Source organism: Anopheles marshallii, chromosome 3 (genome assembly GCF_943734725.1).
Source record: "Anopheles marshallii chromosome 3, idAnoMarsDA_429_01, whole genome shotgun sequence".
Classification (NCBI taxonomy): domain Eukaryota; kingdom Metazoa; phylum Arthropoda; class Insecta; order Diptera; family Culicidae; genus Anopheles; species Anopheles marshallii.
The window spans coordinates 48083035-48101483 of NC_071327.1; the positions used below are offsets into that span (position 1 = coordinate 48083035).

Genomic DNA, 18449 nt, shown 5'->3' on the forward strand with positions numbered 1-18449 from the left:
CTTCGCGTAATTGTGAAACCTCCTTGATGCCTAACAATGCAATGCGATAAGCTATAACTTCAGTTAGAACGTTCAAGGATATCGCAGAATTTGCATTGCGCATCATTTTAACATGTAGCTTTATAGTAATTCACTGCAAAACATGTCATTTTAGATTAGATTCGATTCAAGACTTGCGGAGTTTACGAAGAATGAGGCCATAAAATCGCTTTAATATTGTTCAGTTTTGAAATTATGTTTTTGGAGGAATTCAGCCAGAGATCAACTTTCATGTGTCCCATGTCGGAAAATGTTTGCTACAGAATACTACAAAACAAAACACGATTTCTTTTCATTGTCTATTTCCTATTTCAAACAACTTAGCAACATCTCGTCAGCAACAAAGATTCCCATGTACTCATGACTAATTATAAAAAACATGAGTAATTTAAATTCATACAAAGTTATGTTTCACAAAACAAAACAAAAACTAATGCACCTTAATTTTGCAAATTTCGGATATCTAACGATTTTTGCAAAAAAATGTACATTATTTAGTCATTAACTATTCTATGCTTTACTTTCCATGATTTCAAACATCAACGTATGGAACGATCACAGATCTTCACAAATGTTCTCTAATGATGGTGCTGATACAGGTTGCCGTTGGCGTAGCTGCTGGCATGTCCATGACCGTGTCCACCGTACGAGTGTCCACCCTCATGGTGTCCGTAGACTTCCGGATGATGGGCATGACCCACTCGCTTCACATGAGCCTGGAAGCCGTTGTGCTTGTCGGACGAGTACTCGACCACTCGCTCAGTTCCGTCGGCCTCATGCAGGGTGTAAGCTCCCTTGACGACATCTCCATCCCGATGTTCCCACTGGCTCTTGTGGTCACCGGTGTGGGGATCCTTCACTCCATACTCGAACTTGTAGCTGGGATGCGAATGATAGTCCTCGTGCTCGTAAGCAGCAACGGCGACGGCCAGAAGGGCGAGGGCGGCAATCGTGATCTTCATCATTTTGGGAAGTTTTCTTTGGTTTGTGGGCTACTGGATGCAGATGGAGCGATGGCTGGTGATCGACTGTTAGCATTTGGGTTGAATATGCTCGCTTAAATATGCTTTGAAAGGAGTAGGGCATGAATGCGTGTATGCCTTTCATTGGGGCTTGGTTACCATGTTGTAATCTGACCACGCGTGAGGTTATTGAACATTTAACAAAATAACTGGTCCATTTTTGAACCATTTGTCATACGACTGTTTTTCTTACTTGGTTGGTTGGTGGCTGTTTAAATACATTTTACGTTAAGTCAATTGGGTCCAATAACATTCATTCTGTTTTCTACTTATATATTTTCAAATCACGATGCCGAGCTTACACGAAAAACATTTTTAAGGAGATATGCATCATTCAAAGAGCAACATTTTATCCATTCTTATGTTCTCTAAATTCTCACTTACTCTTGCCATAACCTGACTATTACGAATTGTTAGCGAGCAACCTCCTTCAGCGAAGACATGACTTGCGAATTACGTTGCTTGCCCGTAAGTTGAAAAATGTAGGGTTCTGCCCGAAATATGTTTGCTATATCGAGAGATTCAGCAACATCAGAAGTGTTGGAAGGAGGGCGAAGTACCCTGATGAGATCCTATTTAGAACTAGGTTGATAAATAAAGGAGATTTTAACTGTAACTCGGGAAAATTTCACGTTTCAGTCTTGCATTTGAGTTTGAGTTATTTTATATTCTATCAACATTCCAAAATATTATAGTGTGTACGCATACGTAGTTAGATGATGTTGATTGACCTCAGTTACGTTTTTACTACATTCGGTACTAAATCAACATATCGCTGACGGTGTGTCCTAGAATTTCTTGCAAAATACGGGGGTCTCAAAACTCTCTTTGTTCTGAACGATCTCAGTATTTTATGTTGACGTTGTTGATTGAAAATAAGTTTGCAGTGCATATGCTTTTCTCTAGCTTAGCCTTTCTATGTACCGCTTGAGCTTGTATTTTAGATTCCTTTGCTTCGCGTAATTGTGAAACCTCCTTGATGCCTAACAATGCAATGCGATAAGCTATAACTTCAGTTAGAACGTTCAAGGATATCGCAGAATTTGCATTGCGCATCATTTTAACATGTAGCTTTATAGTAATTCACTGCAAAACATGTCATTTTAGATTAGATTCGATTCAAGACTTGCGGAGTTTACGAAGAATGAGGCCATAAAATCGCTTTAATATTGTTCAGTTTTGAAATTATGTTTTTGGAGGAATTCAGCCAGAGATCAACTTTCATGTGTCCCATGTCGGAAAATGTTTGCTACAGAATACTACAAAACAAAACACGATTTCTTTTCATTGTCTATTTCCTATTTCAAACAACTTAGCAACATCTCGTCAGCAACAAAGATTCCCATGTACTCATGACTAATTATAAAAAACATGAGTAATTTAAATTCATACAAAGTTATGTTTCACAAAACAAAACAAAAACTAATGCACCTTAATTTTGCAAATTTCGGATATCTAACGATTTTTGCAGAAAAATGTACATTATTTAGTCATTAACTATTCTATGCTTTATTTTCCATGATTTCAAACATCAACGTATGGAACGATCACAGATCTTCACAAATGTTCTCTAATGATGGTGCTGATACAGGTTGCCGTTGGCGTAGCTGCTGGCATGTCCATGACCGTGTCCACCGTACGAGTGTCCACCCTCATGGTGTCCGTAGACTTCCGGATAATGGGCATGACCCACTCGCTTCACATGAGCCTGGAAGCCGTTGTGCTTGTCGGACGAGTACTCGACCACTCGCTCAGTTCCGTCGGCCTCATGCAGGGTGTAAGCTCCCTTGACGACATCTCCATCCCGATGTTCCCACTGGCTCTTGTGGTCACCGGTGTGGGGATCCTTCACGCCATACTCGAACTTGTAGCTGGGATGCGAATGATAGTCCTCGTGCTCGTAAGCAGCAACGGCGACGGCCAGAAGGGCGAGGGCGGCAAACGTGATCTTCATCATTTTGGGAAGTTTTCTTTGGTTTGTGGGCTACTGGATGCAGATGGAGCGATGGCTGGTGATCGACTGTTAGCATTTGGGTTGAATATGCTCGCTTAAATATGCTTTGAAAGGAGTAGGGCATGAATGCGTGTATGCCTTTCATTGGGTTATGGTTGGCATGTTATAGGTTGACCTTGGATGTGGGCGTGGAAATTAAAGGAAATGCACGACATATGAAATGAACCCCTCAATGTCGTGCATTGATTCGATCGATGGTGTATTTTCACCACAATTTCGGCTTTTATGTAATACATGTAATAAATTAAATGTTTCTTGACTAATTCTAATTCTGACTAATAAATGACAAATTTCCCCAACAAATTCTTTATAACTAATCCTTTGTCGATATACACCATTGAAAATATGTAAGTTGTGTCGAAAAATCATTAGTTTTTCATCCTGCATTTGGAAACATGTGTTCATTCTGCATTACATTGTATGACTAAATAATAGCAGTTTAAAACCGAAATAAACCAGTTACAAGTCACAAGTCGGGCTCGTCAAATGTTGAATATATTAAACTACCATAAGAAAGTTGAAATACTTGCAATCCTCGTTCGTTGATGCATAACTCAGAACATTGGGAGATTCTGTGGTTGGTAGTAAACGTGTTTGCAAAATAAATTGATTTAATTTAGTTTTGCAAGACATCTTAGAACAATACATTAAGTTGAAACTCAAAAATCTGTTATTAAATAAATAAAATAAATAACACGTAATTTGAAATCAGTGAAGTCAAATATTTCTCAAAGCTATGATGGTACTTCAAACCAGTGTACACAACTAAAGTGGTGTAGCTTGAACAACACAAACACGAAACTTTGAACCCCAGAAATATTTAGTTGTTTAGGCGTTTTTATGTGATTTTTACTTTGCCTGCAATGTTTTAAAATATTTTGCCTACAAAAGAATAGATATGCGGCGCGATGCGATGTCGGTCTTCACATGATAGAACCTAGACGAAACTGGGACTAACTTTCAGGCTACGTGGTAACAGAAGCCGATATGGCCTGTCTGTTCTAACGGAAAAAAACATAAATGCAAAAATTCATGCATCTCTTGCTGTGGACCCAATTAACACCAAAAACAATGCTCTGTTAGAAATTCAATGAAACCGGAACAACTAGTGCAGTAGCTCCAATGTAAAGTTTGTTCTGATGTAGCACATAAAGGTGTACCATCATCATACCATCATCTCACAAATAGTACTAGGTTGATAATGAAATAAAATAATTGAAAGTCTTACAGCCAAGTGTGGAATTGAATAATTGATGTTTGCACAGCTGTGATGCGTTCATTCAATTTTTGTTCATTCTGCTTCCTACTTTGATCTCTCTTCATATGTCTAATTGTAAAATCCAACAATACTATGCATGAGAAAATCGTAACTTATAAATGAATCATAATCATGTGTCCATCATAAAACATCAAACATACATCGAAATACATTAACATTTCGGTTACCGACAACTATCCAAATGAAAAACGATGAACTAATAGGTAGTTAAGTGGACTTAGACAACACACACGACAACACAAATATCAACACTCATTAACCCGTAGCCAGGACTGACTATTCGATTATGTAGAAAACGTAAGAGAAGTAAATCAGTTGTAACAGCTTCATGCAGGGTGTAAGCTCCCTTGACGACATCTCCATCCCGATGTTCCCACTGGCTCTTGTGGTCACCGGTGTGGGGATCCTTCACTCCATACTCGAACTTGTAGCTGGGATGCAAATGGTAGTCATGATGTTCGTATTGCTTGCAGCAACCACTGGTACCGCAGCAGTAATAAAAAGAACCGAATTGCAAATAAAAGTTATTTGTTTCCTGTTTTGGCTTGTTCATCGCTTAGTATCCAAAGCATTATTATGTATTTGCGTTGTTAGTCCTCCAGGAGTTGAAGAGGATATGTTGTTTGCAATCAACATATCATTCACATTTATAGCTTAAGTCCAGGACGATCATAATCTCTTCTCTCCTGCATTTCACCCTACAATGATCAAGTTTGTTATTGAATTTTGTTTTCAAACAAATCATAATTATCATTACAGGCATAAAATTGAAAAGTAGTGGCACGCGCCTTATACCTACACTAAAACGAAAAACCCTTAGTGAAGCCTATCCAACCACGACTGTGTAATTCATCAATACATATACCCAACCGATGCGGGGCAGGTTGAGCCCTTGCCATACACGTGTTTTGATTTAACGGTCGAACAAGCATGGATTTACCCAATTACCACCAACTCCTCCAAATCGAACTAAAACGCACAGTCGATGCACGTTAGCAGATGTGTTTTCACATGTCTATAATCTATCGACCTGCTTTCGGGCGTACCACGAACAGGAAGTGAGAGATCAAAAATGGTCGTGCGATGTCTTCACTAATACCTGCAAAACCATTTCTTATTTTCGCAAACTGCTCTATTCCGCATGTCATACGCTCTAAACTCTCAACATTTTTCACAAATTCAATCTTTTCAAAAGTGTTCACTTCAGTTTCACATTTATCGCCACTCAAATTTGCAAGTCCCTTCTCAAACCGTCAAAAGCCGGTAAATGCACGGTTTGATCGTCGGCTCGCCTGCTCGTATAACCTTGCTAGCTCGTGCTGCGTGTCCACATCGTTGGAGCAGGAAAGTGCAGCTAATTTAACGATTTCGTCACCCGTCATTGGGTGGGTGCGGCGAGTTTTCCCTCAAGCGAGCAAGGTGGCTGCGCAAAGAGGAAATTATCAACCACAATTCGGTTTTTGGGTGAGCGTAGTCGTATCCCAACAATGGTCACCGCTCGAGTATAAAACCTTTGCTCGCGAGACAACATGACATCAGTACTCGACTAGCGCTCGACAGCCACAGTTGCAGCTTAAATCAAACCATTCAAGACAAAATGATCAAGGTAAGTTCGGTTAGGACACGGAGTACTGAGCACAATGTAGCTTTAACATTTTATCATCGTTTCATTCCAGATTGCTCTGATTCTCGCCATGGCCGTTGCCGTTTTTGGATACGGTCATGAACATCATGACTACCATTCGCATCCTAGCTACAAGTTCGAGTATGGAGTGAAGGATCCCCACACCGGTGACCACAAGAGCCAGTGGGAACATCGGGATGGAGATGTCGTCAAGGGAGCTTACACCCTACATGAGGCCGACGGAACTGAGCGAGTGGTCGAGTACTCGTCCGACAAGCACAACGGCTTCCAGGCTCATGTGAAGCGAGTGGGTCATGCCCATCACCCGGAAGTCTACGGACACCATGAGGGTGGACACTCGTACGGTGGACACGGTCATGGACATGCCAGCAGCTATGCTAAGCTAAACCAACACCATTGAGAAATCAGAGCATTGTGATCTTTTACCATCATCTTCGACTGCCACTGTGATCTTATCTGTGTAAATAAAATTTCATTTCCTCATCTCTTCAAAACATAACAAATTGGGCTTTTTTTAATTATAGAAAAAACCGAAATCGTACTTGGTATACCGGGTATACCGAGAGTGAACGAAAGGAGCAGTTGGTTTCAACAACTTTCTTTTGTTATTTGTAGATTTAACATTCTAGAATTTATTTGCCGCTTTTCAAAATTATTCAAGCAAAAATGTGTATAATAATCGTTAAGCTAGGGTATGAACAAATAGATGGTAGCACTAGACGCTGTTGGCTTCCCTTTTGTCAAACTCAGTGTTGTAAAAGTAACGGCGAAAAAAGGTTTTGTCGGTTGTGCTAATCGTTAGCAACCACAAATTGGTCTTTATTGCCGCTTAGTTTGGAAAAGAACGAAATCGTCCCTTTCACCCCCTATTTATACAATTTTCCGCTCTCCTAACGGCCATCATCTTTCTCCAATGTCGACTCGCACACTGTTTCGTCATGATCCTATCTCGCTTGACATTTCATCAAACGGTGAACTTATTACTGCAGTAACCTTCGCTGTCACCGCGTGCGCACCACTACATTGACGCGTTGTTTTCACAACACTCAGAATCATTTAAAATTGAAATTGAATTAACTTTTAAGTTGTTCAAAGCAGTATTCATTCAAGCTTAAATTAAACAACAATCTATTTTACGGCTTATTCGACTCTACTATGAAAATCTATGAAATACACACTCCTTTTGAATATTGATCTTAACACAACATAAGACGGGCATGATATCTTATAGTATCGATCAAGTACAGACGGTTTTCGGCAGTACTTTATGAGTGTTTTACGATACGTTTGAAACTTATCAAACTCGACGTGCAAGTGGAGAACTTGAAATCTAACTAATAAATTTATATAAATTGTACAATTTATCGCATGTCATGCGAAAACCAATAAAATGATTAAAAACCAGTTCAGCTCTAACTATCATTTAATATGCGATTTAGCTAATCGTATAATGTTAATGCTAATAGGCATAAATTAGACTTAATATGAAGAAACGAATTGTGATGCTCCATCATCGTAGGACTTACTTACGTACTTACGTACTGGGACTGCTACAAGAGTCAAATGCCGCCGACTGTCAATCCAATAACCAGGCCATTCTGGTAGACGCATCAGTACCATCACTCAATCTCTATTTGAATCTATCACGCCTCTTTTATCCATATGAACGATCCAAATGGACTTTACAGACTGGGTCTTCCGGTGTAGGCCGGTGCAGGTGTATTACATCACCTTAGCTTGGTGAGCCTAGTTCACCGAACGATAGTTAGTTCGTCGATAGTGCAATGGTAGCATGGTGCATGGTAGCGGCGCCGGTCTTCACACGAACGGACCGGACCAAAATCCCATCGGGCCCAATCCTCCGTACGCAGAGCTGAATAACCAGGTACGGGTCAATTAAGTCACAGAAAGCCAGAAATGGCAGTCCAAAAACCTCATGAGGCTGTTGTGCCGATGAAGAGGAAATGTAACACGATTGTTATGAAAAAAAGTAAAAATAACGAAACTACTTTTGCATGATGTTTAATACAATGTATCGAATTTAGTTTTCATTTAATTTCGAGTTTGAATACAATACATTAATTATACTTGAAAAGCTTGCTGTAACTGTGACCGAATCCATGGCCATAAGAACCACTATATCCACCCTCATGGTGTCCGTAGACTTCCGGGTGATGGGCATGACCCACTCGCTTCACATGAGCCTGGAAGCCGTTGTGCTTGTCGGACGAGTACTCGACCACTCGCTCAGTTCCGTCGGCCTCATGCAGGGTGTAAGCTCCCTTGACGACATCTCCATCCCGATGTTCCCACTGGCTCTTGTGGTCACCGGTGTGGGGATCCTTCACGCCATACTCGAACTTGTAGCTGGGATATGCGTAGAAATCATCAACAGCAAACGCTGCCGCGGCCAACACAATCAGAGCAAAGAAAAGCTAACAAAAATAGGAAAAATAGATAAATTAGTGCCTATTAAAAAACAGTGCCGCTCAAACGCGTACCTTGAACATTTTGTTGGGGCGGTTGGCTAGAATGTTTTACTGTGGCAAACAAAAACTGAATGATGACACTACCAATTCTGGTTCGTTTTTATATACCTGCAGACACCATACCAGTGAAAGGATAACAGCTAGTGCGGTCAAACATGGTAGCTTCCCTACGTAATGAACTAGTACCATCGCGTGTATGACTTCGTTAGAAGTGGAACCGAATTGTTTTTGCTAAATTATTGCTTCAAAAAGTGAACAACGGGTGTGACTTTAAAGTACATCATTGTGGAATATTTTGCCTTTAAACATGACATACAACCATTTTATTCCCGTTGCAATTTTATTCTTGTTTAATCCTTGTTGACCAAGGCAATATTGTTTACGTTACGTATAAATTTTTTTGGTAAATTTTAGCTATTCTCTACAATTTTCTATCCTATCTACAAATTATTAAGTTTCCAAAAAAGTTCTTATCTAAATAGATTTACAGGAAATTAGACAACATTAATTGTATTATAATCAGTAAAATAAAGCATTACTAGCAGACCGACTAAAGCACATTTAAACATTCCGTTTTACTTACAGAAAAAAAATTTGAAGCAAGAGAAAAAATAAATAATAAGTCAGAGCGGTAATAGCAGAGAAAATTAATTTAACTCTTCTGTTTTTATTTTATTTCATTTGCGGCATGCAACAATTATAAAACATAATATTTGTAATACGCATAAAACATAATAGTTGTAATTAACCATTGCAACAGAAAAAAAGTTGCCGCACATTATTGAAAGATATAGACAAAACAAAAATCATCAAAAAAACACAAAACGAAACAAATTATAAGCAATTGAACCTTACAATTTCCACGATTTTCATGATAAAATGGGCTCTATGCACTTTACGGACTTTTATTTGTTTTATTGACATTTCTAGTACACGGTTAGGGAAGATTTCATTTATGCTCTTCTCATGTATTAACATTAACACCCATATTCATTCTGTTGGTTGAACGTGGCCTACACACATCGCATTCCCAAAACCAACATAATTTGTTAACATGAAAAATAATCTGATCCAATTTTATGCCCAGTTTACTACGCGTAACATCCCTGCTGCTATGGCAAATATTTACCAATTCCTCTTTACCTCTCGACCATTCCAATAGCGATCGCAGTTTGTTTAGGCATAAGCCATCTCATTTCAATCTCCCTTTCACAGTGCACAAAATCTTGATGTCTTATACGTTATTTTTCAGCTTCCATTCATGTTATCCGATCATTTTCATTTCAAGGTTTCATTTCGCTAAAAAATCACATTCAAGCAAAGCATGCAGCATAACACCCAAAAACCAGCCAACCAACTAACCACCGAACAAGGTCATAATTCACGTAAGGTGAAAATTAGGATTTTCGCCTCGGCTAACCTTGGGCGATGGTTTTCGAAGGCAAAACAATCTTACCGTCTTGGTCAAACCATATTGCTTCAGACGCCTTTGGTCAATGAAGAAATAGGAGAGAAAAACGTTGAACGCATCGACAACCGTTTGGTGCTATAGTTTGCGTACGAACCATAGACATGCTGCTCGTTTGACTGACTGCTGTAGCCATGAAACGTTTTGCTAGCTACGCCCACGAATTCTAGCTGTCGCATACCATGACCAATCGTCATGTCACAGAACTGAACCTCAAATTAGCGAAATCGTAACGATTGCTTATTTTTTAAGGGCCTGACCACTGTTTCTCGGTGTTAATTAGTCAATATTTTATTTCGCATGGAACTCAACTGTCAACTGTCGGTTGAGCGAGCCACGACAATATAAATACCCTGTGTTAGTTGAGCAAAGAGCATCATTCGGCAGTTCACCGTTCTTACAAGTAGCAGCAAAAGCAAACTATCCCAAATACATTAGCAAAGATGTACAAGGTAATGGCACATTCATAACTATGTATTCCAAGCTTGGAAACTCTACTGTAAACCATCTTTTGATTAATATCCCTTCAGATCATCGTCCTAACTGTTGCCTGTCTGGCTGTGGTTGCATCGGCCCAATACTGGGGTGGAGCTGGATTCGGATACGGTGCTGAACACCATGGCCATCATGATTACTATTCGCATCCCAGCTACAAGTTCGAGTATGGTGTGAAGGATCCCCACACCGGTGACCACAAGAGCCAGTGGGAACATCGGGATGGAGATGTCGTCAAGGGAGCCTACACCCTGCATGAGGCCGACGGAACTGAGCGAGTGGTCGAGTACTCGTCCGACAAGCACAACGGCTTCCAGGCTCATGTGAAGCGAGTGGGACATGCTTATCACCCGCAGGTGTACGGACACCATGGTGGCTACTACGGAGGACACGGCCATGGTGCAGGATATAGCTACAGCAAACTTGATCAGCATTTTTAAATTGTTTGACGATCGTATATATGATGAATTTTAATTCCAAACCTGTTAGAAGATGATTGTTTCTGAATAAATATGTTGTTGTCCTTGCAAATTACCCACATTATTGAATGACTTTCGATATTTGACAGCTACAAGAGGATTTCTTTTTGTGAAAAATGAACACTAACCACTGATATGTATGAAACGCGTTTACAGTCTTTGGGTGTATTTGGAAACCAGTACAAGTACAGTTACAGTTAATGCTTACAAACAAACTACAACCCTTTTTCAGGTACACAGGGCCAGGATGCTGCAGATATTGAAGAACATTCCTCCTTAGTAGCCCTTGCCATGCCCATAACCATGATGTTCAGGTGCTTGGTAGTGATAGTGGTGCTGGTGCTTATGAGACACCTGCTCATCAGCCTGATGATGGTGATGCTCTTCCTGGGGTTCCTCATGTGCCGGCGTTACGTGATGTTCCTTCTTCGGGATATGCGAGTGTTCGATCTTCTTAACCACCGCATTGAACCCATGGTGAGGATCAGCCGTATACTCGACCAACCTGGAACTACCATCGGCATCCAGAATGGTATATGCACCTTTCACCACATCTCCATCACGTTCCTCCCAGTGCGTCTTATGATCACCAGTGTGTGGATCCTTTACGCCGTACTCGAACTTGTAGTTGATAGGAGCATAGTAGTCGACGAAATGATCCTGTTCTTCGTGATGATGATGATGATGTTCCATCGATGCCTCCTTCGGTTCATCTTCAGCAACATGATGGAAAATCTTTCTGACCGCATGTTTCGAGTTGGAATGTCCATTACCATGGGATGGGATGTAGGCAGCCGTAGCAACAGCCACCAAGGCAAAGCAGCTAACAAACTAACAAACGAAGAAAAGGACCATGTTAATGATGGAGTTCTAATCAGAACACTCGTAACATATCACTGCACTCTGACACCGCATGATAACACTCACTCGGAACATCTTTCTTCAAACACTTTCACTGAAACACTGCAACACTGAACGCTCCCTGTACACGTGAACCAGGATGTCTATTGTTCGATCGCTGTCGATTGAATGGTACTGACTGTACCACTTGAGATCACTTTATATACAACCAACGTTGTCTTAAAGGGTGAAAACGGTTAATCGACCGGGAGAAAGAGCGCTAAATTAAGAGCCTTCCACTAAGCCCCGCAGAGTTAAGCTAAGTAATCTCACTGAGGCCCAACAACATGCTCCCGATTTTGGAACCAAAGCCAGCTTGCAGTGTCGATCGTAGCACAACAGCAGACGCGTTACATAAAAATAAAACCGAAAAGAAATTACTGTATCGCATTCAAGTCGCCTGATCTCGGCGAGGGTGAGAGAAAGGCAGCCCGTTGCTTTCGGTAGTAGTTACAGTAATTTAATTAGCGCTCTGTTACAATCGATTTGTGACGCGGAACCGATGCCATCGAGCGCAAGAAAGCTTACACACAATTGAACCCACGCCGAACTGCTTCGATGACGTTGAGAGTGAGTTTGGTTATTTTTTATTTCTTTACTCGCTACATTCTTTTGCCCGTTACTCCGTCGAAAACAGCGGTGCAATTGGATGAGATCGTGATGAAAATCGAGCGTGAGAAATGGACAACTTGGTGTTGGTAGCTGTTCCGGATTGCTGATGTTTGCATGTATGTGCTTTTAATTTTAATCGGCTGTACGGGTGATAAGTTAATCGACGCTTGCAGAGCTTTCCTGCTATCAAGAGGACAGGATTGAACACATCCTGTGCTATAACTGTGGCCAATTTATGGAACGAAGAAATTGATAAACATTTCCGCCTTTCCTCTAAGATAACATTGTATCAATTTGTATTTAAGCAGATTGACAATATTTTTTCCGTTTATAAGCATGACAGTTAACACATCCAACTTATTATAATGGAATTCATCGCTCATCAATGTCTTTATTGATTAAAACATTTACTCGAACATACATCTTAACTAACTTGTACAAACTAAATCGGAATAACTTCGAGATAAGCTCGGGAGCTTTATTCGAAACATTATCTAATAAACACCTCTTTAACTTTGCTTCATCCGTTTTTTGTGGGAATTCTCTGATAAATCAACAACAGAGCACCATTAAAAAAAACGTGTAACCAGAGGAACTGAAATCCTTCATGCTTTCTGCAATTATTCCAAGCGGAAAATGATTCTGTTCAAAGCTTTCGCTAGACTCTAGATCCTCTAGATCGCAGCACATTTTGGTTCAACTTGAGCGATGTTTAATAATGCCTCCGACTTTTAAAATGGACCTAAAAAAAACCACTGAACTACGGTTGGACGTTCACACGAATCATTAACATGAAGTTAACAAATCAAGCATAAATCAACCTAGGATCGACGAATCATTCATTTCCATAATTTTATCATAAATTTGGATCTTATATGCCAATAAGTTAATACATTTTAAGAAAAAAAATGACAAAAACACGACCAATTTTGATTGATTGATTGGTTTGATTGAACGACTTACTTATTAAATTAGCTGGAGATCGTTACGTGACTACTGCTACTACTCACATGCATTTACAAACATTTGATTTAACAAATATCATATTACTGGCATACAACCTATAGTGACTGAATTTTGACTAAATGTTTTATATTAGAAAAAAATGTTAAGAGTACATAAAATTTTCGTGCCACAGTTGGTTGTGAAGATCGTAGGTGGTGTGTTTTCTTTACTTTAGTTAAAGTAAAGTTAAAATAAATTAGATTTTAAAAATCGGGACTTGGATCAACCAATTGAAATTAATTATTCTGGCATACAGTAAAATAAAAATCATATAAATCAAAACTTACGATTTGCCATCAATTAGGAAAATACATCAATTAGCCATAGTTTGCCAACCTCTCATACGTTTTTATTTTCCAGCTTGAAGTGTACAAATGAACCGAAAAAAGGGTTCAAAATTGCCTGAGAATGAATCAGCTTTATGTAGTGTGACAATAACAGCTTACAGTTGAATAACTGAACCGGCTTACTTTCCCGCCCGACTGCAGCTTTCCTTCCAATTCCTCAATACCATAATCGAAAATTGAAAGAGGTTTAACACGAATCTACGAATTAACCATCGCCTGCTGAGCAGCACGTGCCCGTGCATTATGACCATACAAGTGATCGTTTAATCCGAACCGATCGTTTCCCGGTGCAATACCAGACCCCGGCGATCGTTTCACTTTCCGATGAAGTAATTGACATTTTATTGTTCATTCTCTTTCGCCCTCACGCTCATGCGGTCCGGAATGTACGGCCCATTCAAACACGCCCAGTGCAAGGTACCCATAGCCAAAGAAACATTTCCACAAGTACAACCAGGTGGTAAATATGAACTTCTATTCTCGCGAAAAAACTAATCTAAATGGAAACATTTGCTCAGTAGCGTAAAAAATCTCACGCGAACCCATTTCATGTCGGCGTTTAACCAAGTGGCATAGGCATACGAGAAGAAACTGCCCCTATTTGATGAGAAACTTATAGCAGTGTTCCCTTATGCGCACTCGTCGCACTTGCAAATCACACCCTCTAACCGCATGCGAACAGATACGTGAGAAGGAGGTTCAAAAGACGCCACCGTACGGCGCACAAAACTTAGCCAAATTTGCAATCTTTAAGGAAGAGTCAGCATCACTGCCGCAATTATGCGCACCCGTTTGTGCAATCGATCTGTATCGTTTCTCATCCATTGCGAAGAGCAGACTCGACGAATTCAATTGGCCTCCCACCGGCATGGAACGGTGATTCGATCGATTGAATTCGGTGAATCGAATAGACCCATCTTTATCTCACAAAGTGAATGCCCACCGGCATACCGATTACATTCCGCTGTTGGGAGCGTCAAAAAAATGTTACAAACAGCGCATTAATCGTCTCGGTAAACGGTCGATAACAGTAGCGATTGAGATGAAAATGGGTGGTGATAATCGATGGAGGTTACGCTCTGCGGGAAAAAGCAAATGATTCGTTGTTAATTTGCTTGCTAACCATTAAGCCATTGTCCGCGTGAAGATAACTAGACATGCAGTTGGAATCCGGTTTACCTTTGTTAAACCTCATTCGTTAAAAAAAAATACATGTTAATAGCTACGGATCAATGCTAATGTGTAAAGGATGTGTTCTTGCTCTAATTGATGTGACTTAATTGATTTAAAATATAAAACATAGTTACATTTGGTAATCATAGATTGGTTATCGCAAAAACAAGTCTCCGGCACTGACAATCGCATTAGGTAACACAAAAAAAACATTTACAAACATTTACAACATTTCTTACATTCGAGGTACACTAAATTAGCAAAAAGGTTGTTATAATAAATAGAGAAAACTATTGAAATTAAGTCTTGTCGAGCTGGATAACCACAAAAATGTGGAAATAATGTTTTTACGTCGTGTAAAACCAATCTTTAAAAATCTTTTTCTAATACAAAATAAAATGCAAGCACCAACTTAAACTAACTGTTTTGTTGTTCATTCCTAATTTACATTAGGTGCGTCACCAGAGTCACCGTCACCCACATTAGGGAACCCATGGAAATATTTTGTTTCAATCATATTTGGGTGGCATGATACGGAACGTGTTGATAGAACTGGAATGCATACGCTAAGAGTTCACCCATTGCACTGGTTTCGTTTTCAACATTTTCATTAACCAAACTTTTTACACATCAGAAAATTATTTTAGCAAATTTGAAAAATTTAATATCCTGAAAAAAACTATCAGTCAAAATATTCACCATGTGCGACTAGCGACAAGGTATAAATTTGTTTACATTAACACAAACCATTTTTTATGAATAAAAACCATTTTTTGTTCTTCTTCTGTGAAGCACATAATTGAATTTGAACTTTGAATAAAAAAATCTCTTTCTATTCACTATTTCAATTTATTGACACCCAAATCTGCAGGTCGCACAAAGAAATCTAATGGAACAATATTCGGTGCACCATTGCATAACAATTTCGTACCACATGGTACAACACCATTCTAGTGTGCTCCAATTTTGGCATTTTAGCACCCGTGAATAGAAGACACCAATTGTTTGCTGACAGCAACACACGGCAGAGTTGTTCTCACTTTCAGCAATCGAACATAGCTCATAAGTTCGTGCACATTCCGGTTCGTGCCGGTCACAGGCTCACTGACGTGCGCATGTCAGCATCAACGGTTTCAGCACAATGTGAACTGTTTGCTCATACCACGCATTCACAGACCGGTTTACCGGCTACTAGCTGTGGTGCGTATGGATGAGACAGAGCCGCGGGTGAAGAATTGCCAATTTTCCGGACCCGATCTCGATGCAAGTGTAAACAAATTCACGGAGGAAAGATTACGATTCTCACGCGCTATGCAACGCGTACTGTTTTTCATGTATGTTTAGCTGCTGCCATTATTGCTAGATGGGTTGTTACCATGGGAGGGACGCATATGTTTTAGAACAGTATATATAACTAAGGCGTGCACACGTTAATATCAGTAGTGCAGAAGACACAGTGCCAAACAGACTTGTGATTGTTGTGTTTTAAAAGGACCCGCTACCAAAATGAATGTGATACCGGTACATGAATCGATTTTAAGCAGTGTAAATGTAAATATGTATAGTGACCAACTAACGCCAATTTAATCGATTGCAGGTGACTTCAGTGCTACTGATGGTGATAGCTGTGGGCAGTGCGTATATAACAGGCAACGGGTACAAGATCCTAACGAAACATTCGTCACAATACTTCGGGAATGGTGCAAACACCATTGATTCCTATCAACCGCTTGGAATTGGATCGGGATACAGTGAAGCCGGCGTAGTTGGTTACAAATCGTCCATCCAGGATGGAGGTTACCCGGAGAACGGTTATGACTACAGTGATCACTACGCTTATCCAAAGTACAAGTACGATTACGGCGTACAGGACATACACACCGGTGACCACAAGAGCCAGTGGGAGATCCGAGATGGGGACGTCGTTAAGGGTGGCTACACCCTGTATGATGCCGACGGCACAAAGCGCGTAGTGGAATACACTGCGGATAAGCACAATGGATTCAATGCCGTTGTTAAAAAGATTGGCCATGCCAGCCATCCCCAAGTGTACAAGACGGAGCATGGCATTTCTGGCGGTGGCTACGATGAAGCGGAGGGATACAGCTACAGCAACATCAATCAACATCTGTAAAAAGTGACCGTAAAGCGATAACACTCCTTTATTTATTTACACTGCCGGCTTTTCCCAGTCGCGCCGGTAGTTTAAGTTCGGTAAAGCATTCGATCGCTGCTCGAAATGAATCGTTTCAAACTTAAACAAATCGCCTGAATGTATGCACGGCTCGAAACACTCAATCGAGTACGAAAATATAACAATTGCCTTGTCTACTTGTTGTGCCTTCATTTGTTGCCTCGTGTGCTGACATTGCTGACTTATCAGTTTCTGTTCGGTTAATTTTTTTTTCCTCTTTCAAAAATTCCGCTTCCATTATATTTTTATTTAAAGCTGTTGATATTGTAGAAATTGTCCGTTTTTTCTGAACTATATAGGGATATCCAAACCAACTGTAGTAATCGTAACTCTGTGGTTACATAAATAAATAAAATGAACAGCTAAATAATAGTTCCCCTAGTTTATAAATTTTTCATCTTATTTATATTCTACTGTGCTCTTCTACGAACCAACAAAAGATTGTTTTGTGTTACTTGTTTATTATTGTATTTTGTCAGCTCTTCGCGATTTTAGCCGTATACGGTTCTATGTGTAGTTGAGAAGCAACATGTTCTTATATTTTTTTTCGCTAATTATTGTACCTTTAGTCTAATGCAAACGGAGATAAAATGAACGAATTCAGTGTAGTAGAAATTATATCATCAGAGCAAACAAGGCTTTGCTTCTTACCGATAACAGAAAAGTAACCATGTTTTCAATAATATTTTTTATTTTTTTTAGTTAAAAATTTTACTCATTTTCCTTACGCTTATGGCACGTCTTACTTTAAAACATCGACCACGCCTATAATTGTGTTGATTAATTTCAATCGTGTGGAAGCGGATAGAAACATAAACTATGAACAATTGAACAAGAATGTAGGTCCATATATCAATCGCTTTGCCCCGCGAACATTGTTCACCTGTTTGTGGCAAATTTGCATACCTATGGCGTGGTACAGCTGTAGTCAATGGTGCGCAACGGTCAAGGTTTCAGTTGCAGCACCTTCGAAATGTTCTTTCATTTAATTCATCTTAACACACATTTGTAAAAAGATTACCTTTTGAAACTAACCAACACCTTTCATATCGAGAGAAAGATAAACTTCTGTCGATCATCAACTCAGCTGATTAAGCAATTTAACCTGCTCGCCCCAACAAAAAAAAAACCCTTCGATCGCAGATGGCAAAACAACGATCAACTAGCTGCGGTTGACCAGCATTACACTCACATCACTGCCCTTTAAATCATTGAACCTTTGAAAGCTGCTGTTGCTACCGTTACTGTCTTGCACCGGAAAACTGGTTCCATCCCTGCGGGCCACACG

The 18449-nt window shown here is 39.9% G+C and overlaps 5 protein-coding genes and 2 pseudogenes across 5 annotated transcripts; 3 read left to right on the top strand and 4 right to left on the bottom strand.

Moving 5' to 3' along the window:
* Nucleotides 1-617: 617 nt before the first annotated feature.
* LOC128712724 (cuticle protein 21-like) lies at nucleotides 618-1283 on the bottom strand (annotated as a pseudogene).
* A 1348-nt stretch (nucleotides 1284-2631) lies between these two features.
* LOC128712725 (cuticle protein 21-like) lies at nucleotides 2632-4807 on the bottom strand (annotated as a pseudogene).
* A 1144-nt stretch (nucleotides 4808-5951) lies between these two features.
* On the top strand, nucleotides 5952-6399 carry LOC128712726 (cuticle protein 19-like). The gene is made up of 2 exons (XM_053807601.1): nucleotides 5952-5960; nucleotides 6031-6399. Exons 1-2 carry the CDS (start codon nucleotides 5952-5954, stop codon nucleotides 6397-6399), a joined length of 378 nt encoding a protein of 125 aa, XP_053663576.1.
* Nucleotides 6400-8077: 1678 nt separating this feature from the next.
* LOC128713335 (cuticle protein 19-like) lies at nucleotides 8078-8509 on the bottom strand. The gene is made up of 2 exons (XM_053808194.1): nucleotides 8501-8509; nucleotides 8078-8434 (listed from the first exon to the last, which is right to left on the bottom strand). The coding sequence occupies exons 1-2, from the start codon at nucleotides 8507-8509 to the stop codon at nucleotides 8078-8080; spliced, it is 366 nt and encodes a 121-aa protein (XP_053664169.1).
* Nucleotides 8510-8643: 134 nt separating this feature from the next.
* On the top strand, nucleotides 8644-10891 carry LOC128712727 (cuticle protein 19-like). The gene is made up of 3 exons (XM_053807602.1): nucleotides 8644-8659; nucleotides 10395-10408; nucleotides 10487-10891. The coding sequence occupies exons 1-3, from the start codon at nucleotides 8644-8646 to the stop codon at nucleotides 10889-10891; spliced, it is 435 nt and encodes a 144-aa protein (XP_053663577.1).
* Nucleotides 10892-11206: 315 nt separating this feature from the next.
* On the bottom strand, nucleotides 11207-11866 carry LOC128713331 (cuticle protein-like). Its single transcript, XM_053808191.1, has 2 exons — nucleotides 11858-11866; nucleotides 11207-11761 (listed from the first exon to the last, which is right to left on the bottom strand). The coding sequence occupies exons 1-2, from the start codon at nucleotides 11864-11866 to the stop codon at nucleotides 11207-11209; spliced, it is 564 nt and encodes a 187-aa protein (XP_053664166.1).
* Nucleotides 11867-16473: 4607 nt separating this feature from the next.
* On the top strand, nucleotides 16474-17101 carry LOC128712728 (adult-specific cuticular protein ACP-20-like). The gene is made up of 2 exons (XM_053807603.1): nucleotides 16474-16488; nucleotides 16565-17101. The coding sequence occupies exons 1-2, from the start codon at nucleotides 16474-16476 to the stop codon at nucleotides 17099-17101; spliced, it is 552 nt and encodes a 183-aa protein (XP_053663578.1).
* Nucleotides 17102-18449: the final 1348 nt, after the last annotated feature.